Below are 25,545 nucleotides of genomic sequence, written 5' to 3'. Positions count from 1 at the left end.
CATCTTAAAGATTGACAGATTTAGTGTAGCAGACCTCGAACTAGACAGAGCCCACTCCATCAGATGCATCAGGTGATATCCTCCTGCCATATAAATATGGGAAAGTCATGGAATAAATATGGGTATGGGAAATTAATACATACGATTGTAATCAGCGGTGGAGTCAAATGGCCGTGAAACACACACAAAAAAGACAGTCTGCCTCAATCGTAAAGCTTAATTCTGCAGTCAGTTTACTTAGGTGACCCTTTGCATAGAAATACCACAGGCTGTACTTTCGGCGTTTTATGGCAGTTTGGCCCCATTGTTTATATTGTCTCTTTCATATGCCCATTTTACGTCACTGTCAACTGAGAATAACTGTTGAAGCATACGCTATGCAGGGGGGGTTATGACGTAAGAAACCTGTTACTTGTTGAGATGCCACAAAACTCATTGTTGTGGTTGTTTGAATAAAGTAAGATGAACGTGGAGTGCGTTTCCCTCTCCGATGGCGTAGCCAGCGCTTAACCCCAAGCATCTGGTAATCATAGAATCATAGAATGGTAGAGTTGGAAGGGATCCCGAGGGTCATCTAGTCCAACCCCATGCCATTCAGGAATCTTAAGCTTCCGTGACAGATGGCCACCCAACCTCTGCTTAAAAGCCTCCAAGAAGAGTCCACCACCTTCCGATGAAGTCCGTCCCATTGTCCAACAGCTCTTGCCGTCAGAAAGTTCACCTTGGTGTGTAGTCAGCATCTCTTCTCTTGCAACTTGAAGCCATTGGTTTGGGTCCTGCCCTCCGGAGCAGGAGAAAACGTCTTCAAACCTTGATCCACCCTGTTGGTTTCGGTGCAGATACAAGTTCAAGATTACTGATATCAGGATTGTTCCTTAAACTGCCTTCAGGACCGTGATCTTTACGTGGCTTACTGACCCCCAAACACTCCCACGCCATCCTCTGCCCACGCACCTTTTGCTTCTGCTGTTTTTGGGGGGAGGGAGAGTTCGTAATGAATTTGCCTTCCTCTCCCAATGGTTTTAATGCAGAATTCCCTCTGAGTAAGCCTTTAAGACGTGGGGATCTAGGGAAGGAGGTTTATTCTGCTGAGTCTGACTTTCCTGAAATTGTTCAGAAAAGAATAAAGGGATTAAATAGTATAAGCCTTTCTGGGAAGGGAATCGCAAAAACTCTTGTGTGTATCTGAAGACACAAATCTCGGCCATATAGATATAAATTTCGACCATACTGTAGTTCATTTGATTTTACACACTTGGTTCGCGCGAAGAGTTACTATTTCTAGTGGATATTCTCTCTAGATACATACATAGATACATGCATATCAGGTTCAAAATGAAAACAGAGGAGTAAACAGCTGCATTCATTTTTCTTTATTAAAATTTACATACCGCTTGATTGTTTTATAAATAACTAAAGCGGTTTACAAAAATAATAAAACAATTATATGATCAATTAAAACAGTTGAAAGCAACTATTTAAAGCATGTATCAATGCCTGCATTTAGAAAAGACTCCTCCAAACTTTTCCTTGCCTTTTATCTACTGCTCGCTTTTTTCCTACCCTGACACGCGGATTTTTTTTTATTGAGAGCAAACAGTTACTATTTCTGGAGTAACTAGATAGAGACAGGGGTTGGTAGGTTGGTAGATAGTATAGACTACTTTATTTGGGAACTATCCTGATCTGTTTCAGTCAATGCAGCTTTGTCAGGATTTCACAGTAGAGTAGAGATTCCATCCGCTTGAACTTTCTCACAAATAAAGTTTGTTTACGGCTGGACCTTCAGAACTGAGTAAATTATCTAAATGTCTCTCTCTTGTTATGTGTGGGTGATCACCAACGTTAGAATATGAATTCCAGTGGGTCTGCTCTGAATATGACTTACTTGGATGTCACCAGTACTTTGCCATTATTGCTGGGCGTAGAATTATTGCCATTTCACTGATTCACTTCTCTCCTCTAGCGAAATTTAACATCCCGATCCTAAGTAGGACATGAATAATGGGACTTCCTTTCCCCCCCTCCTATGTACTCCTGGGAGTAGTCCTGCCTGTTTTGCCTAAATGCTTCCAGCCGGCTCGATCCCAGGAAGATATTCCCCAACAAGCAGAAATGGAAAGCTAAAACCGCAAAGGATGGTCAAAATACACCAGCTGAACTATATTTTTTGACAATGAAAATATGAAGCACGATTCAAGAAGGCCGTTCATTGGGACATTCGTTCATGACGCTTCAAAAAGGTTATTCTGTTCTATGCAGCTAAGAAATCATGTGGCAATTGTTTACTCGTGGCTGGAGGCTCTTTCTGATGCCAGTGTGCCTTCATTGATTTTTATTTTATTATTATTATTATTATTATTATTATTATTATTATTATTACTATATCATTGCAATACAGTCCTTCTCCACTTCTGTATGTCCGCCTGTCCATCCAATGGTATCTTCAAGGTCCAATCTGACGATGTAGTCTCTTGCCTACAGTACTTCATGCCATCATAAGCTGGTAAGGCTGGAAACCGTGCATTCATTCATTCATTCATTCAGCCAGCCAGCTAGCCCTTATTGGCATAATTTAGACAATAAGATCATGAAAAAAAAAAAGGAAAAAAAGCAACCCCTTTCCAGGGAGTCAGTCCCATTGAACTTAATGGGGTTAACTTCTGAGTGGGTTTGAGTGGGTGGGTGTGGGTGTGTACATGCTAAGGCAGAATTGCTAAACTGTGGCCTGCCGGATGTTGCTGGACTCCAGCTCCCATCAGCCCCACAGTCAAGCATGGCCGATGGTCAGGAATGATGGGAGTTGCAGTCTAACAAGATCTGGCGAGCCACAGTTCACCCACCGACACAGCTTGAAAGGCCAATTCTTCTTTCTGATTTTACTGAGTTTAGGCCCAACGACCCTCTAGGAAGTGTTGTTGTTGTTGTTGTTGTTGTTGTTGTTGTTGTTGTTGTTTCCCTTCTCTCTACCTGTCCAACTTTTTTCCTTTTGGGAGCAGGGATTAGTTTCCGGATTTCCCTCTTCGCCACTAGCAGTATTCAACCCCTCTACAAACCTACACCCGGCAAGACTTCAGCTCGGTCCGCAGCCTCCCGGGTTTCCAACTGAGGGGGAGGGAGGAGGGAGGGGGTCGCCTTCTGCTGGCGCCTTGCAAAGGAGAAAGCGCATGCAGGCAGGCTAGGGAAGGAGGGAGGACTCCCAGCGCGCCCCGCCGCTTTTCCAGTAAGCCTCTCTGTGTTTACGTTATGGCATTTTTCTGTTTGTAATTATTTTTTATTTTAATTTATGTCATTTTTAACATGAGCCAGACCATTGCTCTCCCCTTTCGCCTTTTGTACACAGTGACTCTCTTCATGATAGTATGTCCTTTTCCATACACACACATATACATACCCCCTGGTATATTCCTCCACCTCTTCCCTTTTTCCGAACGCGTTTACTACTCTTTATTAACAGACTTTTTTCTAATATTTCTTCCTCTTCCCAACTCCCTCCCCCCCCCCCGCCCCAGCCTGCCATTCCCTGGTGTGTCCGCTTTTTTATTTTGTTTTTTAAAAAAAAAAAAGAAGAAGAAGAATTTGCCCTGTCTTGCTTTATTTGTTTGTGTGAAATTTAGTTTGAAAGGAGATCAGAGAGAGCAGGAGGGGTTTGTCATGAGAGAATGACCAAGTGACCCGAAGTCTGATTATATGTCATTATCTGGAGACTCGGTGTATCCAAATTACCAAAACGGCCTCACTCAGCCAGATCAATTACATTTAGATACGGAGAGAGAGAGAGAGAGAGAGAGAGAGAGAGAGAGAGAGAGAGAGAGAGAGACTGAGGAAGGGGGGCGCATGAGGGAGGGGTTGGATACGCAAATATAGGCACGCCGACACCTCTCTCTCTCTCTCTTTCTCTGAGTGTGGAAGCGCAGAACCTCACGCAACTTTCGCCAGTGCAACGTGCTCAGCCTAAAAAACACACGTCGGTTTGAGCACCATGGGATCGCGCAGGTAGAAGCGGGCGCTACTTGCGTAAAAATGTATTCACGTGCCCCGAGGTTCGGATTCATAGCTTAGTCGCCCCTGTTCTAGAAGGCTAGTGTGAACCCAAAGGAGACCGCGCTCATCCAAAAACGAGGTCTGAAAGCAAACGTCAAAAGGCACACAGTTAGCCACTAGTCGTGAGATGTGTCATGGGGTCTCTTATGAAGTATCAAGTCGTGTAGGAATACAAACTTGCCAAAAGCAAGGAAATATTGTAGTGCAGAACAAATGTAGGATTGCCAATCCTCCCCAAGAGTTTAACCGCCACTGTAATCGGAGCCCCCATCACCCCAAGACAGTTTTGTAGTATTTCCAAAAGATGGTCGGCGTCTGACTCCGGCGACTCTCCATGTTTTACTTTTCTTAGCTATTACCATTACGCACATAATATTGATCTACCTAGAGGTCAACTTCAAAATCTGCAGCTAGGGTTGTCACTTTTTTTCTTGCCATCACTCCAGTTACAGGGCAGGCAGAACTTGTCTACAGCGCGCCCCTTAAAGGCACAGGAACCCTGGTAGGGGAGATGAGGTAACGCGCGCTCAATTTGTTAACAATTGCAGGGCTCTGAGGATGGAGAGAAGGGGAGCAAGGCCGTCGTCCGCACGGCTGAGAAGCAAGGCTCCGCCTTCCATCCGCTGTCACGCAGTTCCATCAGGCTGTAGCAGCGGGTGAAGAGGAGGGGCGCAGGGGCCCAGGGACCACTCCTCTGGTGCAGCTGAAGGACCAGCAATTCTCGCTTCCTCCTCCTCCTCTTGATCGGTTTCCATCCCAGCTGGTCATCAGAAGAACTTGTCACTAAAAAATGGTCCCTAGATATAGTACTTATTTTCTCCTGCCTCCCCCCCTCCAGCATGAGAACATGTCTTGTGTTTATTGGTCTGCAAGTTTATTTCTTTAGTTCTGGAGTGGCTGTTGTTTTGTTTTTGCTGAAGAGCAAGGTTTAAAAAAAGTTTTCAGTCAATCAAGTGGGGGACTACATATCCATATCTCAAAAACAAAAAAGTGATCGGTCGGCCTGCCCCATTTCTTTCTTTCTTTCTTTCTTTCTTTCTTTCTTTCTTTCTTTTTATAATACCTCCCTATACCCGGAGGTCTCGGGGCGGTTCACAGAAAAAATCAAAATATAAAACCTCAAAATAAAAACAACCCAATAACCCCCCCCCAAAAAAAAATCTAGCATTAAATAAAATTTGGATCATTATACAGATGGATTAGGCAGTTTGTTTCAGATACTTAATATTTCTCCCACAGAAATTGTTAGACCATGCAGTGGGAGAGTCATCCACTCCTCTAGATAAATTTATTTATTACATTTAGATCCCGCCTTTCTACTAAAGATCTCAGAGGAGCTAGTTGATTTTCCCAAGCCACCATTTTTATACTCCTTGTGAGGTAGGTTAGGTTATGAGTGTGACTGGTCCATAATCACCCAGTGACATGGGCCGGGGGGGGCAGGGAAGGGCAATAAAAATCAATAAAAATACATAGCAAACTGAGGTTCTGCGCCCCCCCTCAACAAAAGGTCTGCCCCCCTAAGAAAAATCCTGGCTACGCCCATGCCCAGTGAGCTGAGTGAGAATTCGACCTGGGTTGTGTCCCTCGGCCCTAGCCTGACCCTGCAAGCACTTCAGCTCCTTGACTTTACCCAAAGGGTTGGGCTCAGACTGTCTGCAGAAGGATCACCCCATAAGAATGGTGCTCATTTGTCCTGGACTTAGGTGGGAATGAGTTTTCCCCGGAATCTTGTAGAAGCTATGGATCCGAGAGCTGGGCATTCGTAGGCATCCTCCTCTCTCTCAGTGCGGCACCAATTATCCTTAGAATAGCAACCTTGCAGGCCGCCCTTAAGCATGCTTACTCTGAAGTATTTCCACTTGGCTTTCTGGAATATACTTCTTGGTGAATATATTTAGAGTTTGAGTCTTAATTTGTTCCTCTTCCTTCTGCTCCCATAGACTCAGGGCCTTTGGCGTTGAATGGTTATTCCTCCACCGCTTCATCTGCAGCTCCCAAAGAGAGCTTGGGTTAGACTTAATTTTATACCACTGATTGATCTGGGGTCGAAAGAAAACCTACTAAGCAACATGCGTGGAAGCAAACGCACTTGAAAGCAATGGGCGTTCATTGCTCAGAGGTAAAATGCAGGTTGACCCACCAGTCCACGTTAAAGTTCTAGGAATCTGTAAAGTGGTTTTCTCCCAATGGAAGTCGTCGAGACTCACTCATCCTATATACTTTTACTTGGAAGTAATTCCCAATTAATTAAGGCTGAAGTCCTTAATTATCGAAGATAAATAATAATGAAATAAATAATATTTCTAACTTCCTTCTCATAAAACATCCTAAGACGATTAGCAGTAAAAACATCAACAAAGGCATGTATGAATACAAGGGTCTTCACACATTTCATATAGTGTACAATCTGTGTGCCTGCAGTCACAATGGCTTGAGCTGCACAAATCCACAAGTGCATCCTCTTTCACACAAACGCTTGTATTGCAACCTTAGACGTGATCCACATATTGTCATCAGTGAGTGATACAACCCCCGTTTTGCAGTTGGGGCAGAATTCACTCATTCATTTATTTGAAATATTTCTTAGGCACCCCTTCATCAAAAGATTCCAGGGTCGTTTGTACATAATACATATGTTCACTGTAATGCCAGAATAATCCTTAGGGAATGTGAAATGGATATACCAGCCAGCCCCCTTTTTATTTTGAGTGAGCACTCTGAAACCTTCGTTCACACAAGCAAACAGGTACACCGTGGCAGAAATGGTCCGGTTTCTTTTGAGTAACAATATTAGCTTAGTAATACCCAGAGTGGCCCTCTATGCAGTGGCTGCAAAAAACAAAATAGAATTTAAAAATCCGGGATAGGGGGATAGATAAAATCCCTAAATTGTAGTGATTCGGAGATTTAATTTGAAATCAAACTGGATTTTGTTTGAGTCTCTGGACCTCATGGATGTTGGCACATATTATGGCTGTATGATCTGCATTGTTTTATTGGTACTGTTGCTGTGAGTTTGTCATGGCCTTTGGCTAGAACAATAATCTTATATTGATCCTATTGAGTGAGCAGTCCTACTGTGCAATCCTTTGCATGTTTACTCAGAAGTAAGTCCCCCTCTGTTCAGAAGAGGTTACGTGCTTAGGATCTCCGCATCATGTTGCAAGATCCATTAGGCTGTGTCCAACCTTACTCCTACTCAGAGACGACCCATTGAAATGAACGGATGTGACTAACTTAGGCACATTTATTCCAATGGGCCAACTCTGAGTAGGACTAACATTGGTTGTACGCAACTATAGGAAGAAGTCCATGAATCACCCCCGCCAAATGATGCTCAGGCAGTTTCTTCCAAGTAAACATTGTCAGTGTTGACAGCCTTACTTCCATGCTATCACCTTCAGCTAAAATTTGATTATTGAAAGAAAAAGACGACACGGAATAGCAACAAAATCGCATGTAATTTACTCTGCTTAATTCTAGAGACTTTGTGCCATGGGTCTGTAGACTCTTACACGCAAAAAGAAAATAACATGGAACGAAGATCACAGAGAGATGTTTATTTTTATTTTTACCTTTAAATATGCCCAAGACAAATTATAAAATGTGCGGGGGGGCGACGACATTACAGTAGAGATGAGAAAGAAACCATGCAAATAACAACTGTTTAAATATAGTGTCCATATTTGTTGTATATAGGGGGGCAGGAAGAGAGAGAGAAAAAAGCGAAAGTCACCCTAGCAAGACTTCTCTTAGAGATTCTTCAGCAGGGCAGAAATTTCTGCCCATATGATTTAAGTACCATAGTGCATTTCAAACAGGACTTGAGATCGGAGTTTGGTCCCTCGCACCTTAAATCTGCTGCGAGCTTGGGCACTCCTTCATACATTCAAATAGTTCTCTAGCTTGTCGAATAATAACATTGGGAAATGGCTTAAGAACCTAGGAGCGCTCCAGTGCCTCGATGGCGCGTCGAACAAGCCAGCCCTTACACTTTATTGATACCACCCACCCACAAACAAGTATTTTCTACTCCCCTGGTCGATTTGTGTAACTGGAACTGCCGGGGTGGGGGCGGGAGGGAAGAGGAGGGGGAGATGCAGCCCGCCAGATGTCAGCTGGCCTTCAAGACTCCCGGATTTCTGCATAAATTAATAATCTGAAGAAAAAGAAGGTTTGGCGGAAAGATGATACAAGCCTCTGCGAATAAACCTGTCAAGCTGTAGCCTGACCCCCCTAAAACACAATCAAGCTTGCTTGCCAGTGTTTCCTCATGACTTCAGTGAAACTTGTTTCTGTGGCGTTTTAAGCCAACCGTTTCTCCTGGCTTGCCTCTAATCGGTTTAATAGGAGGAGATGCAAACCACAAACCCGCTGGAGTCACAGGACGGCCTTTAAATCCATCCAGCCCCTCTGGTCGAGCTGGGAAGTAGACTGTTCCGTTGCCATTCTCGCTGCCCCGACCCCCGAATGACTCGAAGTCCGTCTGCAGTGGAAGGGAATCCAAAGAAGCTGGGCGTGACAGGAATGGAGCGCATCTGAGAGAAAAGCGGGATATAAATATGCAGCTATAAGAAATATGTCAGCATTATGATCTTTCCCTATAAGGATTCTCTGTCTGTCTGTCTGTCTGTCTGTCTCTCTGGCTTGCTGGCTGGCTGGCTGGCTGGCTGGCTGGCTGGCTGCCTGCCTGCCTGCCTGCCTGCCTGCCTGCCTGTCTCTCCATGAACGTGGCGAATTCTGATGAAGGAGGTAAAGGCAATGATTTGCCTCCATTGAAAATCGTGGGGTGCAGTTCCCAGGAAAGGGGACGAGAAAGAATTGCTATTGCAATACAAGGGCGGGCTTGAAAACATGCAAGCAAACAAACAAACAACACATCATGTGATGACAGCTGGTGTGAGGGGAATGAAAGAGGAAGGGCGCACGACCTCAGGTGCCACCTTGCAAATATTTACTACTCCTTGGCCTTACTATGGCTGAGCTAACGCTGAGTTGAAACTTTGGCAGAACACGCTCGCAAGACCCACCAGCTAATGTAAGGAGGAGCAACTGGTTTCAAAGGCGATTAATACACCCAGGACTTGATTTCATTTCACTGCGATTTACTTCCAGGTGAACCAACCTGTTCGGGGTTAGGCTGTAAAGAGCACAGGCAGCCGGATCCTAAACACAGGTTTTGACTGGGATACGAAAAGTCACTACGATTTAGAATCCCAATTTGGGTAGGAACGAACAAGAGGGAGGCGGGAGAGAAAGTAGCGACTGTCTTCTAAAGAAAACTGTTTAGCATCCGCGCCTTATTCGGGTTATAAATGCAGGCGGTCGTTCGCTGGGTTGTTCCCGCTGGGAAGATTGGGTGCGTGCAATCAAGGCAAGCAAGAAAGAAAGAAAGAAAGACCAGGACGGCATCACGTGCGTTGATAGAACGAGGGCCACACGATGCCTGGTTTGGAGAGGTTGCAGTTCTTATTGGGGACCGTCCTGTCGCCTGGTGCATCTGCTGTTTTCACAGCTGTTTAGTAGCTGTTTAGTAGCACAAGTCAGTGACTGCAGCTTATATTTTGGAGCAAGTCCCATTCATCCTGTTGTTGTTTGATTGTATTTGGGAGCGGCTATAGAGGCTGCGGAGCCAATACGCGGGAACAAAAACTGGCACAGAAGTAAATCTCAGAATTTGCTTCCGAGTCAATATGAATCAAATCGCCGTGCGTGCAGAGGGTTTTTGTTTTTGTTTATCTTAGGGGGAGAGCGCTCTTGTATTACCCATCAAAACTACAACTGAACAGCTTACATTATATTGCTGTTTTCTTCCATTCGCTTGGCTACGTGACTTTTAGAACACATTTTTAAGTGGCAATTTAAAAGCCGTGTGCCGGCTCCTTCATTGTTAATAAGTTGGGAGGGGAACGAATAAAAACTAACTCTTATAACACAAAAAGCGTTTTGTTTTCAATTCCCTTTAGTTAGTCTTTGAGGCTCCCTTGGTATGAGTTTTGCAAGCGAAAACAAATCCCTGCAAAAGAGTGCACCTCTCACCCCCCCCCCCATACAGACTCGCATAATATAAGCACATATTACCCCCTCCTTGGGTTCATTTTTAAAAGCAAAAGGGGAAACGGAAGTTAGAAGGCAAGGGAAATAATTTGGCTCCCAATAAATAAATGTGTGGCTTGAAAGCACGTGGACCGAAAGGGTCCCAACGCAGCCATCTAGCCGGTCCCGCCTATGTCACCTGTCCAGCGCCTTGCGCACGGAGGACTCTTATCCGCGTCCGAGGCGGAGCCCTCCCGGCACCCGTAGTCCAGGACCCTCTCCGGGACATACCTTGACCTGCGATTCAGTGACACACTTTGCTGAACTGCGCCCTCCCTCGGACTTGCAGAATATCCACTCCACGGTGCTCCAGTTCCGCCCAGGCTGCTTTTACTTTTCCACACCAGTTTGAGAAGGCTCAGGCCAGAAGGACAACGAAGCTCCCTTGAAAGGCAACAAAGAAGCAGTTATGAATGTATTGCTGGGACTAGAATCCGGCAAAGAGAGCAACCTCATTTCTTTCTTCTACTTCTTTTCCTTCTCTCCTCTTTATCCTCCGGATCAGCATCCGCGCATTTCCTCGTAGCCATCCTCCTAGTTTATAATTTTCTCTTCCCTTTATTCCTTTGCTCGTCCACCTTTCCTTTTCTCCCCTTCCTGCTTCGCAATCCATAACTCTGAACATCCTCCATCTGTGTCTCCGTTTATTTATTTATCCTGCATCCCAGGAAGCAGAAATATTGGAACTGAAACCGGTTGGGATCCAGTCTCCTAAACACGTCTAATCCGCAATAAAGCGTTTAGAATCCTGCTCTAATTCGACTGAATCTCACAACCGCTCTCCTGCAAACCATCATTTACTTAAGCAACCTATAAGTGTGCAGATTTTCAGTCTGAGCTAATAATATATACTACTATCACCGAACGTGAGCTCCTGTCTGTTTTACAGTTTATAAGCAGCACCAATATTTGGAAATTATCATAAACCTCTCGAAGAAAAAGAAATCAATGCTGCATTGTAGTGGAGTTCAGAGCGCATTTCTACGAAGTCACACTTTTGGATTTGAGTGGAAAAGAAAGCGCATACAATTTTTATTAGTATTATTCCTAGGGTGTGTATCTGTTTGAGGCACGGAGAGTGTGCATGCCGGTGTGTGGAGAAGATTTCAAAGCAGACTATGGGAAAGGAAAATAAGTGATCCTGCGCAGGCTGCGTCGGCCTGGCGGTTTGGGGTAAATAAATAAAGCCACAACTTCTGAGAACCGCAGGACGCTGCGTCCTATTGGCGCGCTTTGCAAATCAAGAAGTGGCGCTTTAAAGGCCGCGGTTTGGGCGTCTAGATAAGGGAAGCCGCTCCCTCCCACCCCAAATGGCATTCCTTAAACGGTTTGCGGGCTGCTCTTCTGATCAGTATCTCAGGTGGCTCTGGTCGCATTTCGCTCTGCCGCTTGCTTGCCAAAGCTTTTTATCCCTGGAGATATTAGGGAACCAGCTGCAGCGGTTCACCACAGCCGCTCTTAAGTTTTTCAGGCTTGCGTTGGGCGCACGCCTGAGAGATGGCACGCCATTTATTTGCACTTGAAATTGTCTGCAAACAAATAGGTCCATTCAGCCTCTGCAAAGCCCACATTTCTGGATTGATTAATTAACACACAGGCGCACACGCATGCATCCAACCACAACGCATCCAACTATTATTCAGATCCCCTCACAGCTTTTTCTGGAGCAATAAACTCTTGCTAAACTTTGGTGAACAGCCGGACCCGCAAACTCAAAACTGGATCGTGGTCCAAACAACTCAGATCCTAATCTAAAAGGATTTTGTTCTAGGAGGAAATGAGTCCCGCTGCTTATGTTCAAGGGATCTTATTTCCCAGTACGTGTGCACAGGACTGCTGCGTCAGAACACATAACAAAGCATATTCCTTGCAAACAAAATCAACTGAGGCCAAATGCGGGATCACTTTGCTTGGAGATCTGGGTGTTAATCGTCTTACAGTTCAATGCCTTGCATGTCTGCTCGGGAGCGAGTCACACTGAATTCAAAGGGCCTTGCTCCCAGAATAACTGTGGGCACAGGATTGCCACCAACATATGCCTGGACCTGAAAAGCGGAATCGGGCCAAACGCTTGGATGCAACCGTGGTCCGGGTGAGGACTCGGATTTTCGCATCCTCGCTGCTCTCCTGACAGCCATACTACACTGTAAGTGGGCGCGACCCAAGTCCCACCGAAAGCCATGGCCCAATTCTCGTATGACTGTAGGGTTAGGATTGCATTCGGTGTTCTTCCCTGCGTTGTACATCACGGTTTTGCAAGAATAATAGCCAACCACGAGAGAGCCCTGGATTGAGACAGGAACACGCCGCAATATACTGAAAACAGATCTGCACGTCCCATTATAACATTCATGTGGCTTATATTTCTGTTTGTTTCCATTATACTACCGCTATTTACTCTGCATATTTAATTCAGCTCTCCACTCCCGCACTGAGCTACACATACACACCCACGCCACCGGGATATACCGTGCACTTAGGTTTATTTCAGACGCACAGTATTCTGTTCGGAGCAAACGAGAGGAACGGTTTTAAAATTATGTAGGATCTCGCTGGTGTTAGGATCATCGCCGGCGGCAGACAGTTCCTGACACTCTGGTGTTAGAAGTTCACAATCCTAGTCATAATCCAATTGTACACCAGATTGCACCCCCATTTGAATACAACAGGATAAGAGTATAAGACTTATTTGCTTTTTTTTTTACCCTAAGCAAACAGCAAAGCTGCAAAACAGCAACCACGCCCTTTCATTCAATTTTCATTCGTACTAAAGCCAAGGGCACGCTCCGGTCTTAGGTGTGCTATGCATTGCAATGCACCAGCTGAATTAGGTTCAGTACCGCTGTCCCTGTGAGGATGCATGGCAGGGAGAACCTATAAGCCTTTCGCCACGGTCCTAGCATGCTTACTCGGGAGTAAACGCCGCAGGGTTGTAATGAGGATAATTCAAGTAAGGGCGCACGGGACCGCAGCCTTAATATTTTCCCTTCACTTTTGCCACTCAGATTAGACTGTAACCAATAAACTGGAAGACAAGAGAAGCGACCTTGGAATGGATCCGCATCTCCATGTTTAATCTGCCCTTCCTTCTCTCAAAATATCAGGAAACCAAGAACATTTCCCCCCTCTGTGGGCCTTGCAAAAGCCTGCGATGTGCAAACAGTTAAGCCGATGTGCTCGGATTTGAGCCCATGGAAGCGACCACAAATAAAGAAATCGTATTTCCTTCCAAGGATTCTCCTGGATCGGTGATTTGTTGAACTCCGATTTTGGAACCGCGTCCTAATCTGCTCCAAATCCTACCAGTTCTCTTGCCAAGACTGGAAAGATTCTTTTGCCCAGCCATTGAGTCTTCTTGGAGGAAGGAGACAGGGAATGTACTCAGATTCCTTTCTCCGAGCTACCAGTTTCTCTGTGAAATGCAGTTGGGGATCCTTTTTCCTGTTACAATGTGTTCGACATCTCCCAAGCACAAAAATCTATCCCTATATCTGCTGGCGTTGTGCCGGGCCTGCCTATTAAACATCTCTTTTAACAACTCCCGGCTCATAAGTGAAACCCCTTTTACTTTAAGTTTGGCTAGGCATTTCGATATAGATAGATATATTCAGTATTATGATTATTGGTGAAACAAGAGAAAGACAGGCAGATCTTTAAATTTTGGTGAAAGGAGAAAATAAGGTCACGACGTGCTGTTAAAAAGATTTGGTTACTTACCCAGTTGGGCTGGCTAAGTGAAGGGGAAGCTGAGTTCAGGCAGGGATTGTGTGAACGCCCAAACTGCTGAAATAAATTGATTCGGGTTCACATTGCTTTCTTTTGAAAAGTAATTTATTCCTTAAAATCTCTCTTGCACCCGACCCCCGTGCTTGGCCTTTTGGGCAACGGACTGTTTTGTACAGACAGGAAATAAATTCCCCCGCTATGCAACTGATTCGATCTAGTTTTTGATTGTTTAATTTTTGCCACGTACATAGTGCGATTGACAACTCCGGATAAGTCCTAAGCAAACTAGAAGTCTGCTGTAAAGTGAATTGCGGGAGGAAACTCATTAGCAAGGTCCACTGCAATTGCATTTTGCACTGTCAGGGAATTTTTCCTTGTTACACCGATTCCGATTACATTGTACGTAGAAATGGATCTCATTGATTTTTTTTGGGGGGGGGGTACTTCCAAGTGATAGCATATTGTGGCATTCATTAGGGGGGAAATATTCTGATTGTCCCACACTACCCTAAAAAAAAATATCCTGAAAAAAGTCCCAACAAACATTTGTAACTTCATAATCCATCACCTCTCCGCTACTGCTGTCACTACTCTGTGAGTAACACAGTCCCTATTGCCAGATCATAAACAAGCATACAGTGATAGAAAATATACTCACATACGGGTGCATTATAATTATAATAACATAATTATATTGCATGCAGAGTATATTCCAAACCTTAGAACCATAGAACACCTTAATTGAGATAATCAGCTATTTTAGTCCTTACATCTATCAGCCTATCTGTTCCTCCATCTGGCTCTCCATATCATCAACCCAAATAAATGCATGCACGCCCGCATACTTACAGCGAAACGTTGTTAAACCCTCGCGTTAACCTCTGTTGATGCTTGGAGGGGGGGACCCTTTGCCTCGTTTGTTTTAATTATATTATGGATAGGAACCGCAGCCAATCCTAAAAGAGAAGCCGAACAATTAGCAGCGCGAAGATCAAAAAAAGTTTTATGGCCCGCAGAGGGAGGCCCCGCCTCCCGGCTGCCCGGATTGGCCCGGAGAGCCTCTGACGACATATATTAACCCGAGCTGCCCTAAACATGTAGCTGTACATGGAGATCGGCTGGGAAATTCGACCAGTGCCCTGCGCAGCTCCGAGACCGGGAAGCCTTTTTTGAGCCTTTATTTTTTCCCCCTCCATCGTCTCCAGCACCACCATCTTCTTCATTCTCGTCCTCTTCCTTAGCTTCTCCTTCGGGGCGAGGAAGAGCTGCGGATTTCCTTGGTGGGGCAGCTGCGAAGCAGCCAGCAAAGTGGATGGGAGCCGGTCAGATTTAACCGCAGGAGTCGCTTCCCGTCCAGGGAGGAGAAGGAACTGGACCCACTGGGCAAGCTGGGGGGGACATTCCAGCCAAGGGGAGGCTGTCGGAGGAAAATGCAGGTGTAAGTAAACACCCCCCCCCCCAAGTTGTGTTCATATATATCTTTAAAATCCCTCTAAGAAGACGCCACAGGAAAAAAGACAGCGAGGGAAACCCACCTCACCTCTTGGAGACGGGAGGGGTACCTCTTTTCCGGGGGGACCCTGCTCCCCTTTCTTGTCTTCCTTCGCCCCTTCAGCCCCAACCTCCCGGGCCGCATGAGTGCCGAGGGAGGCCCTGATCCTGCTGCCTCCAGGGGGCTCGGGGGGCTCTGCAGCTCTCCTCCGATGGCCACCAGCCTCTGTTAAGACGCTCTTCTCCGCAGCGCAGATCCAGGGACCGGATCGGGGGCGCGGGGCTCCCGGGGCCCCGGCGATGAGTCTGGTAGGGGGCTTCCCGCACCACCCCGTGGTCCACCATGAGGGCTACCCCTTCGCCGCCGCCGCTGCAGCCGCCGCCGCAGCCGCCGCCGCCAGCCGCTGCGGCCACGAGGAGAACCCCTACTTCCATGGCTGGCTGATCAGCAGCCACCCTTCGGAGATGTCTCCTCCCGACTACGGCATGGCGCTCTCCTACAGCCCCGAGTACGCCAACGGCGCGCCGGGCCTGGAGCCCTCCGCGCACTACGTGGGCGGCGTGGCCCCCCCGGGCAGCGGCGGCGGGCCGCCGGGTTTAGGGGGCGGCCCGCGGCCGGTCAAGCGGCGCGGCACGGCCAACCGCAAGGAGAGGCGCAGGACTCAGAGCATCAACAGCGCCTTCGCCGAGCTGCGCGAGTGCATCCCCAACGTGCCCGCCGACACCAAGCTGTCCAAGATCAAGACGCTGCGCCTGGCCACCAGCTACATCGCCTACCTCATGGACCTCCTGGCGAAGGACGACGCCAACGGTGAGGCCGAGGCCTTCAAGGCCGAGATCAAGAAGACCGACGTCAAGGAGGACAAGAGGAAGAAGGAGCTGGTCAGTACGGCCCCGGAGGGAGGGAGGGAGGGAGGGAAGGAGTGGGGAGGGAGCGCTGGAGCACAACCACACACACTCCTAAGCGCAGTCCCAAGAAGGACGCTCTTCTCCTGAGTTGGGAGCAGGGCCTTCTTTCCCCCAGAAGTAGCTGCTCTCCAAGTCTGCTTCCTTAGCAGTCAAGAAGAGGGAGGCGGCCTCCTCCTCCTATGCCAGCTACTGTCGGAATGCAGTTTTCCTCGGCCCCATGGCCAATGGTCAAGGGTGTTGGGAATAAGAGGTGTAGCCCATCAAGCCGTGGAGGACCACAGGTTTCCCGCCCCTGTACTTTAGGGAAAGTGTGTCCAAAGAGGACTTCGTGGAGCCCCTGAAAAGCATAGCCCAGTGAAGTGCAAACACGTCTAGGATCAAGGCTACGTTCCGAGAGAATGGAATGGAAAGGGAGATCTAAGCTTCTCGAAGGGGAGCAACGCTCCACTGAAACCAGTAGGGTGTACCTAAGAACGCAGTTAGTTGCTTTTGGGGAAATCCCGTTAACTTGTGGAAGGTTTGCCTCCACCTTATTGTGGGGGAAAGGAGCGTCCCGTGTCCTTGCTTTCCATGGGATTTAATTTCCAAGGAAATATTCTGAGGGCAGCCTCTGCTAAAGCGTTGGCTTGAGCTCCAAATCCATTCATACCCACGGAAGATCGCAGCCTGCGAAGGTTGCTCTCTGGGCTGTGGGAAACCAACGTGTTCGACACGTGAAAAACTTCCCTATCCTCTTCCAGATGGGATCACAGTAGGTAGGACCCGAGTCGTTTACAGGCTCCCTCTTGCACACACGTTCTTTATTTGATAGAAAGGCTGTGAATCCGTAAATCCGTGGAAGATTCCAGGAAGGGAACGCGCAAGCGGGAGCCACTCCATCACTTTCCTTCTCCGACTTGAGAGGCCTTAGGGCAGGGGTGGGGGGCTACAGCTCCCGGCAGCCTCAGCCAGCAGGGCCAAGGCTTTGTAGTTCAGCAACATCGCGGGGCGAGGGGAGACACAAACTGGTTTAGAGAGATTGTTCTTCGCTATCCCAAAGTAATCCTTCTTGGCCCTTCAAAACATACGGAATGGGGTGTTTCCCACTGACTTCGCTGGAACATTGTTCTGAGGCTCTAAATTTAAGGACCCCGGCCTTTATTGGGGGTGGGAGATGCCCGTAAACCCCATTCGTTTCACCTGAACCAGCCTCTTGAGTGATTTTAATTTCTGCAGCATAGGCAAAAGCTCCGCAAACCGGTTAAACTGGTAGGCTTTGGACTGAAGCTGTTTCAGAGGCCATCCCTAAACGCTTGACCCTAAACGCAGACTCCCTTCGAAAGTAAAGTCGCCGTGAAAACCTAAGGGACCATTTTCAAACGTATCCATTTGGAAACAAATTCCAAAATCCACGTTAGGGCAATGCCTTTCTTAGAGTAACCAAAATGTCACAAGAGACTCCCTTGATGCTAGGGACAAATTTCTAGTCGGTTTCAATGCCAGCCTTTCGCTTTCGCCCTCAGTTGCGGATCCGAGTGGAAATGTCCCGGCTCCGCTTTCTGAGCTAAACTCTAACCGGCTCGCTCTCCTAATCGACAAGTCGCTGATTTCAAGGGACTCTCCCTTAAAGCAAACGGGATTGTCTTTAAATTAGTGAGTTGTGGATTGGAACTGATGAGTTGTGGATTGAGGCCCCAGCCAGCAAATCTCCTGAGAGAGCCTGCGGTTTAAAGAAACGTCGACAAAGACAGATCCCTTTGGGGAAGGAGTAGGACACACACACACACATTAAAAAAGATCAGTGGGGTTTCAGATGTGCTGTTGCAGGCTGCAGTCCAGCGGAGGGTTGTGTGTGTTTGGAACCCACTTCCTCATAAGGCTGTAATCTGCAGGTCACATAGTAATACTGAACCCTTTAACTGGAGTTCCTGAGCTACGCGTTGATCACACAGTAAGTCAGGAAGGTTCTATTTACTTTGAACTTATCAGGCAAATGTACTGCAGGGCGAGCTCCGCCTTCCACCAATAATTCAAAATATCATGCCCTCTTCCTTTCCTCCAAAAATTTAACCTATAGAATACGCCTAGTTAATCGCGAGCGGGAAGAGGAAACCGGTTACAATCACAAGTTTTCTGTTTTTCTTTAAATATAATCGGGAAGGATGTTTTTTTTAAAAAAAAACCAGCAGTTGCTAAGGGACCAAGAGCTAAAAACTGAATCTCAACCCGGATTAGAATGGTTAAGGTTACAAACAATCCTGAACAAAAACACTTGGGATGCATTTTTAAATAAAATAAAATAAAATAAAATAAAAATCCAAAGTAGACTCCATACATTTGCTGTGTTATCTTAAAGCGCTAGGAAACATCTTCCGTTAAAATAGGTGGTATATCCAAATAATTGCATTTAGCACTCTGAACTGGATTTTTTTTAAAAAAAGGTTTGAGTGCACAATATTCGAAAGAGACGATCCCCTAAGGGGTGGTGGTGGAAATATATTTCCAAGTATTTTGGGACTCGGATATTGCCCATATACAATACTCAGTAGATCAGTACTTTCAGATCCTAAGCATGTCTATTTCACAAGAAAACCATCGGTCGGTGCTTCCAGGTCTGCTCAGGGTCTAAGTTAACATGGGGGGGAGGGCGAGGCTAAACAGCACATCTCATCCATTAATTCCTTCATTGGGGATACCGGGGTGAGGGCATTCATTGCCTTGGACGGGACTTCATTGGAAATACAGGAAGGTTACAAGCAGGCTCTGGTGACTGTCGTCTCCAAGAAGAACCCCTGGGTCTTATCCTTCCTTGTGACTTGGCCATTTATAACCAGTAAACATGTGCAACACGTGTGTATATAGGGGAATTTTAAATCTATTCGTTTTCCATTCAGTTGGAGAGAGAGAGAGAGAGTTATTGTGTAGACAGTATTGAGATGTGGGGGGAAGAATGATGAATGAGTAGATGCAAAGTCGTTTGGGGGAGCTGATTTATTTTGTAGGTTCATTGTTTACTTAGACACATATCCCACAACCTCACAGGCCATTTGTCCAGCAACCTGAGATTCTGGGTAGCTTATACACTATTGGGCTGTTCAGTGAGCCGAAGGACTTTTTTTCTTTGCTTTGCTTTGCTTTAAAGTGTGTATCCAACGCCTGCAAATATGAAAGTCTTTTATAGTTAAAATAAAGTTCATCCTATATTTGGAGAAGCACTTAACAGTCTGTTCGCTCGCGTTTGGAGAGGAAGCCGATTCAGAAAACCGTTAAGCCTGGAAAAATAAGCAGGCCACAACAAATACTATACTATAGATGAGGCTACAATTCAGTGCAAGCTTCGCTTGGGCGTAAACCCCACAGAACTCCAAGGCCTTTAACTGAGTATACGCGTTTTGGGTCGCCGTGGGAGCCGCTTTCCTTCCCAAGGGTTGCGCTTTTGCGTTGCACCCGGCTCCTCAGGCGATCCTATACACACAGCGGCTGCTCAGAAGGCTCAGGGAAGCGTACTCCATTGCACCAACTCCGCAGCCCTAGCTGGGTTGTGTGTGGATCTGATCCCTCCACGTTTTGCGAGAAAGCCCGTTTCAGAAGAAGCGCTTGGTCTGCTCTGCTCCGAGGCCTCTCAGCAAACGTACCGAGGCTCCTTTTACGCCTCCCTCCTGCCAAAGAGGTGCGGGCGGGAGGAGGTTAACCCAGATAAAACGCAGGGGGATAATCTCTTTGTTTCTCTTCTCCGTCTCCTCTCCCGGAACAGAACGAGATCCTGAAAAGTACAGTGAGCAGCAACGACAAAAAGACGAAAGGCAGGACGGGCTGGCCGCAGCACGTGTGGGCTCTGGAGCTCAAGCAATGAGGCGCTCGCAGGACTGCAGGGAAGGAGCGCCCGAAGAAGCCTCGTCTGGCCGGGGGACTCTGCGCCTTCGAGAGAGCCGCTGCCGAGCTGAGGACTTGTTGTTGTTGTTGTTTTGGAATCGTCTGGTTTATTTATGTGCAATTTCCCTCCCCTAGTCTCGCCTTTTAAAAAAAAAAAACCCAAAAAACCGCGGATCTTGGAAGAAAAGCATTCCATATTTGAATATATGAAGAAGAAAACTCCGGCGTGGTAAGGGGGATAATGGCGTCTCCATAGTTTTTTGTTTTGTTTTTCCCCTTCCTTCCTCCTCTCTCCCCTTCATTGAATGTTATTTTTGCTTTATTTGTATAGAACACACGGGACAAAAAGAAAGAAAGAAATCTCGCAGGCATTAGGGTGTCATGTGAAGTGTATGTGTTTAATACTTGCCCCGTTGGGTCAACGTGTTGATGGCGATCTCAAAGCAGGAGCCCACAATTTCTGCGTCTTGGGCCGAGTCCGGGGCTTCCCAGGTTTGTCCTTTTCCCCATTGTGGTCGCTCAGAGAGCTGGGAGAGATTTTGCGACAGCTCTTTTGTTCAAGTGCACTTCGGTCCTTAAGGAAGCGAACCGAACGTTAAAAATTAAAATAAAAGTAAAAACGAATCGTCCGTGGAGCTGAATTTAATAACGCAAAGGTGTAAACGCTGTACGTATTCAATAAACCACTGTGTGTGTGTTTTCTAAAACGAAAATGTTCGATGCCTTGAAATGTTTTTTAACCCCTTTCCTTCCTGAGTTTTGCTATTGTAATCCTGGTCATTTACTTCCAAACGTTAGCTAACATTTGGAAGTAAATGGCCAGGATGACATATCAAGGTGAGATCCTGTGGGCTGGCGTTGCCTGCGAAAGCCTCGTTGGAAGCGGTGAAACTTACTTCCGAGTAAACGCGCGGCATAGGAATTGGGGTAGCAAGCTTATGCCTTTAGTTTTGACCCTGGTGAAAGGGTAAAAGAGAAATATCAAAGGCGGGAGATGTTTTTTCCCCCGAGACTTTGGCTGCGATCCTGACCACGTTTCCGCGGAAGTAAATTCTACCCGTGCTCAGGGGGCAGGGAAGCATTTACACTGGGCCAAATACTATTTCTCAGGTTGATATTTTTATAGTACTTTATATGGGCCGTAGTAGAGCACTAGATCAAGTCAGAAACAAAATTTGCTTTGTTTTCTCTGAGGAGTGAGAGAGAGAGGTTGTTTAGTTTTACTGAAGCTGTAATAATTTAGTGATTTCTAAAGGTGTTTGCTTGCGAATGGGGGAGGATACTGCGGACGGGAGGTAATCTGGATATTTATTTCGTGCTTATCGGAGCGAGCTGTTTTTCTCGGCGTGTTGTATTCAGAGGTGGCAACCGGCAGGGCGTTGTAGGGAGAGGTTTGTGCTGCGGAAGCGCCCTAGTGCTTTGGCTGGGGCCAGGCCAAAGATGGTTTAGGAAACCTCGGTATACCGTGTAAGTGATTATGTAACTTGGAGCTTTATGTCAAGTATGAAACAGGGAGCAAGGCTAGGGATTTCGGAAAGGGGAGAAATGCAAGATTTACAGTGAGATACGGTGACCTGTATATTAACTTTGTGGTTCCCTAAAACTCTCCTGGGGTGCACTTTTCCTTCCAATTGACTGCAGCGAGTCCATTTATTTAAAGTGTGTGTGTGTGTGTGTGTGTGTGTGTGTGTGTAAGTGTAATCCTACTCTGGCAAGGGCTTCCGAATTGGGCTCTGTAATGTTCTTAAGGGGAGCGAGGAAGAGAATAAAATGGGCTTGTTCTACCGAAACATATCTGGGATGGAAACGCCACCAGGCCGGGAAACAGACTCCCCTGCCTTGAAGCTCCTTGAAACTGACCAGGGCTAAAAACTGCCTCGATAAGGCGCCGCTGGCTTCTAACAACCCGAAGAAACGCTGGTATCGCGAAATAGAAAAACCCCGTCATTGTCGTCCCTTTTCAAAGGACCTCGCTCCCTCTTCGCAACAGCATTGCCCAAAATTTCCCAATACTGCTGCTCAGTCCTGAGTTTTCTTTTCAGCCTTTTCTTGACCGGCCTGAAAACATAAGCGGCGCTAACGCAGTTGAGGTTGAGGACTTAGGAACCGAATGGCGTCCGTCGTTTTGCGTGGGGTTTAAGCTTGTCCCCTGCGGAAGCTTGCTTGGGTCTTAATCGGGCTTTCAAGGTTAAGCGAGAGGATTTTTCATTCTTTCTCCCGAGCTCACTTTTATAGATCTGTAGCCCCCGGGCTCCCGGCGTGAATGGAACAAGACATCCGTGCAGGCTGGCTGGCTCTGCCCCAGATGTCTCTGATGTGCGTGGCTGTTGTTTTTTGAAACCCTCCCCCCCCCTTTTCTTTTCTTTTAAATGGCTCGCCCTGGCCGTGCTCTGACGAAGAGAGAAGGTAGATTTCCAGCTGCCCATAAAAAGATAAGCAGGGGCCTTTTACACCGCTGGCCAGGCCGCCTTGACAACAGGAAGGTTGCGAGGTTACAACAACGAGGCCAACGTGGTGTGCCCTCTTCCAGTCCCGGGGTCAGGTAGCTGAGGCTTGGAAGAGCTGTGTTTACAGACACTTGCCTGGGAATGAACATTCCCTCTACCCCCCACCACCACCACCACCTCACACTTTTCTTTTCAAAAAAGTTAGCTCCAGCTGCTGTTGTAGCTGGATCCAATCTCTCCTTTCCAACCCAATACGATTTTTCGTAGATCGTGCTCAACGCTATCCAAAGTTCTGGATAGAAAAGAGAAACAACTGGTTCAAGGATCGCGCAAACTTCCCACTCCCAGACGCCGCCCGTCCTCGCGTGTTTGTAGATTTCTGGCCCAGAATATCGACTGGCAAGTCTTTCTATGTTATGTTTGCGCTATGTTATGTTACATCCACGCAGTGCTTTGAACCAGGATTTTAGAAGAAGCGGGTCTATGTCCCGAGGCTGCGGCGAGTGCTTAAGGGTTGATTCTTCACCACCACCTCTTCTTTTAGGAACCCCCCAGTTTAATGAATAAATTATTCCTCATTCAAACTTCTCAACGCTTCCTTCCCAAACAGCAGCAGAAAAGGAAAACCTGCACTTGTTTGTTTGCAGTAGAGAGCATACTTGAGCGATCTAGGCTTTCTCTCACACACGTGTACACACGAGCTCACAGGGTCACCATTGCCACTCTTCCTAGGGAATAAGGCCCGTCGTATTGTCGAAATAGTCGATCATCCAGTCGCTTAGGTGGTATTAGAGAGAAACTGTTAACTCCGTGTGAACATGTTTATGCATTACTTTAAAGCTTCCCCCACCCTAGAATCGAAAGACGCTACAGAATCGTCAGGATCCCACCCAAAGTCAAGAGCTTTGAGACTGCAATCCTACCCACGTTTACTTGATAAACTGAAATCCGCGGCGCTGACTTCCAAGTAATCATAGATACTAGCTCGGTTGCACTATTTTCGACCCCTGGTGCTAGAAATAAGAGTCCAGCACGATAATAATAACAGTGTCTGCCGGGCCAGGCCTTAAATTTGTGTACCGATCGCTAGCGATCTAAGCTCTCAGACAACAAGCCCCCCCCCCCCCCACAAACCCAAGAAATCCTCTGACTTCCGTGAAGAGGTATTTCTAAGTGTGCGCGGAGGATCTCAACCATAGAAACAGACCAGGTTGACTGACCGACATTTTTTCCCCTTTCCACCAGATGATCAATAGGACTTTTGGCTTCCAGTCCTCCTCCTCCTCCCTCTCTTTGTCTAAACGAGTGGGGCCATCGGACCCACTGAAAGGTGATGGCGGGTGGGCGGGCGAGGGTTAAGAGGGGAAAGAGGGGGAGAGGGAAAGGGTGGGGGGGAGAGATCCTTTTTAATTGCTCGGTAATGGGGCTGTTGCTATTTTCTCAGGAGCAATCATTCCTGGAGCTAAATCGCAAGAGCCCTAGACAGGCCGGAGCCGACAAAAATGTAGCTTTTGACGTTAAAAGCTAAATGGGGAAGCGGGGCGGTGGAAGGTAAATTGATGGTCGATTGGGATGTCAGGAGCCCTGGCCCCAGATCGCTGCGCGGGAGCTGCGAGCCTGATAAGGCCCTCTCTCGCTTCTTGGGACGTGGTCCTTTCGGGCAGCGACTCGCTGGGAACTGGGGACGAGCCTGGCAACGTCTCTCTCTCCCTCTCTATCTGTAAAGTTCTCGCTAAGGTCAGGCCTGAACTTCTCCGTCGCCTTGTCCACCCCCCACTCCCTTCCCTGGGATGATAACCGCTGCGCAACCAGCGCCACAGGGAGGAAAGAGATAGAGAGGCCTGAGAAAAAGATCAGGATCCTTGTCTCTCGCGTCGCCTCCTGGCTGGCAATAATGGCTTAAGAGGCCGCAGCAACTATTTGGTAGGTAATCCGAGAGGGGAAATTAATGAATGAGCCACAGCCAAGGCGAGAATCTTCTGCAGCTGGTTTGGAAACGCGCATCGCAGAGAGGACGAAGCGCCTGGATGCAAGGCGGGAGTTTCACTGAAGTTTCTTTAATCCTCGAGGAGACCCCACTCCCCTCTCTGCTAGGCGCGTTTGTTCACTTGAGAGTAAACATGCATAGGATCGGGTTGGTAGCCTCCGTCAGATCACCCTCGCAGAGCCATCCCCCTGCGTGTTGACGCAGAAATCTGGGGGGTTGTGGCGAGGGCGACTTTCTACAGTGAACAAGGCAAGGAATTCTGATCTGATCCGTGGGACTTTTGCTTCCCAGCAAATCTTCCCAGGATGAGACGCCACGCCAGGCTGCGGTCATTAGCCTCATGATCCCGAATACATTTTTCGGGAAGCAAATTGCCTCGAAATAGATTTGGTTTTCTGGCCCAGTGCAATGGGACCAGGAAACAGTCCACATTATAATTGAAATCCCTGGATGGTTTTTCTCGGCTGCGGATCGCCCTGTAAGCCTGTCTATGATCACTTACTTGGGGGTAAACACGTGCGAACCTGGGTTGCACCCCATCCTCTAGCATTGGCGTGCAGCATTAACTCCCTAGGGACTCGCTTCCATGCAAATGTATTCTGCTTGTGGGCAACAGTTTTGCGAGAATGGAATATACTTTTTTTAAAAAAAAGTGATAGTAGCATATGCCATGGTGTTTAATGTTTTCAGATACAGTATAGCTCACAAGTGTGTTTAATTCTCCATCATGGCCTTCAAAACTAGCATTCGCCTCTCCTTTCCCTTACTAGCATAAAGAAAAGAATCGTGTTTGGAAGGCATATAGAACATATTCCTTATTAATGTGAATTATCTTTACTTACTTTCCCTGTTTTGTTTTGAAAGGATTATTTGGAATAGTTTTAAGGCTGCAGTACTCTGCACGCTTTCTTGAGCTCCAGCCTTGCGGGCTTCAGTGGGGCCGGCAGAGCAAACGCGCGCAGGATTGGGCCGTGGAATCTACTGTTTGAC

General features: G+C 47.1%; 1 protein-coding gene and 1 long non-coding RNA gene across 4 annotated transcripts; one reads left to right on the top strand and one right to left on the bottom strand.

Annotated features, from left to right (window-relative positions):
- Positions 1-7,592: 7,592 nt before the first annotated feature.
- On the bottom strand, positions 7,593-14,836 carry LOC307224555. Of its 2 annotated transcripts, none has more exons than XR_013842645.1 (4): positions 14,719-14,836; positions 13,861-13,923; positions 10,375-10,527; positions 7,593-8,585 (listed from the first exon to the last, which is right to left on the bottom strand). It is a non-coding gene; the product is annotated as an uncharacterized lncRNA (long non-coding RNA). The 2 variants fall into 2 exon arrangements; XR_013842646.1 differs by having other exon boundaries at positions 13,861-13,926; positions 14,719-14,834.
- Positions 14,837-14,991: 155 nt separating this feature from the next.
- Positions 14,992-20,834, top strand: HAND2 (heart and neural crest derivatives expressed 2). 2 transcript variants are annotated; one of them, XR_013842591.1, is made up of 3 exons: positions 14,992-16,242; positions 20,003-20,350; positions 20,453-20,834. XR_013842591.1 is itself a non-coding variant. In XM_079991455.1 (2 exons), exons 1-2 carry the CDS (start codon positions 15,661-15,663, stop codon positions 20,099-20,101), a joined length of 681 nt encoding a protein of 226 aa, XP_079847581.1. In that variant the 5' UTR covers positions 14,992-15,660; the 3' UTR covers positions 20,102-20,834. The 2 variants fall into 2 exon arrangements, 1 of the variants encoding a protein (XP_079847581.1); XM_079991455.1 differs by having other exon boundaries at positions 20,003-20,834.
- The last annotated feature ends 4,711 nt before the right edge of the window (positions 20,835-25,545 follow it).

The sequence above is a fragment of the Podarcis cretensis genome (assembly GCF_951804945.1).
Source record: "Podarcis cretensis genome assembly, chromosome: 9".
Lineage (NCBI taxonomy): Eukaryota > Metazoa > Chordata > Lepidosauria > Squamata > Lacertidae > Podarcis > Podarcis cretensis.
Note: the sequence above shows the minus strand (reverse complement) of the source record. Positions and strands in the feature narration are given on the sequence as shown.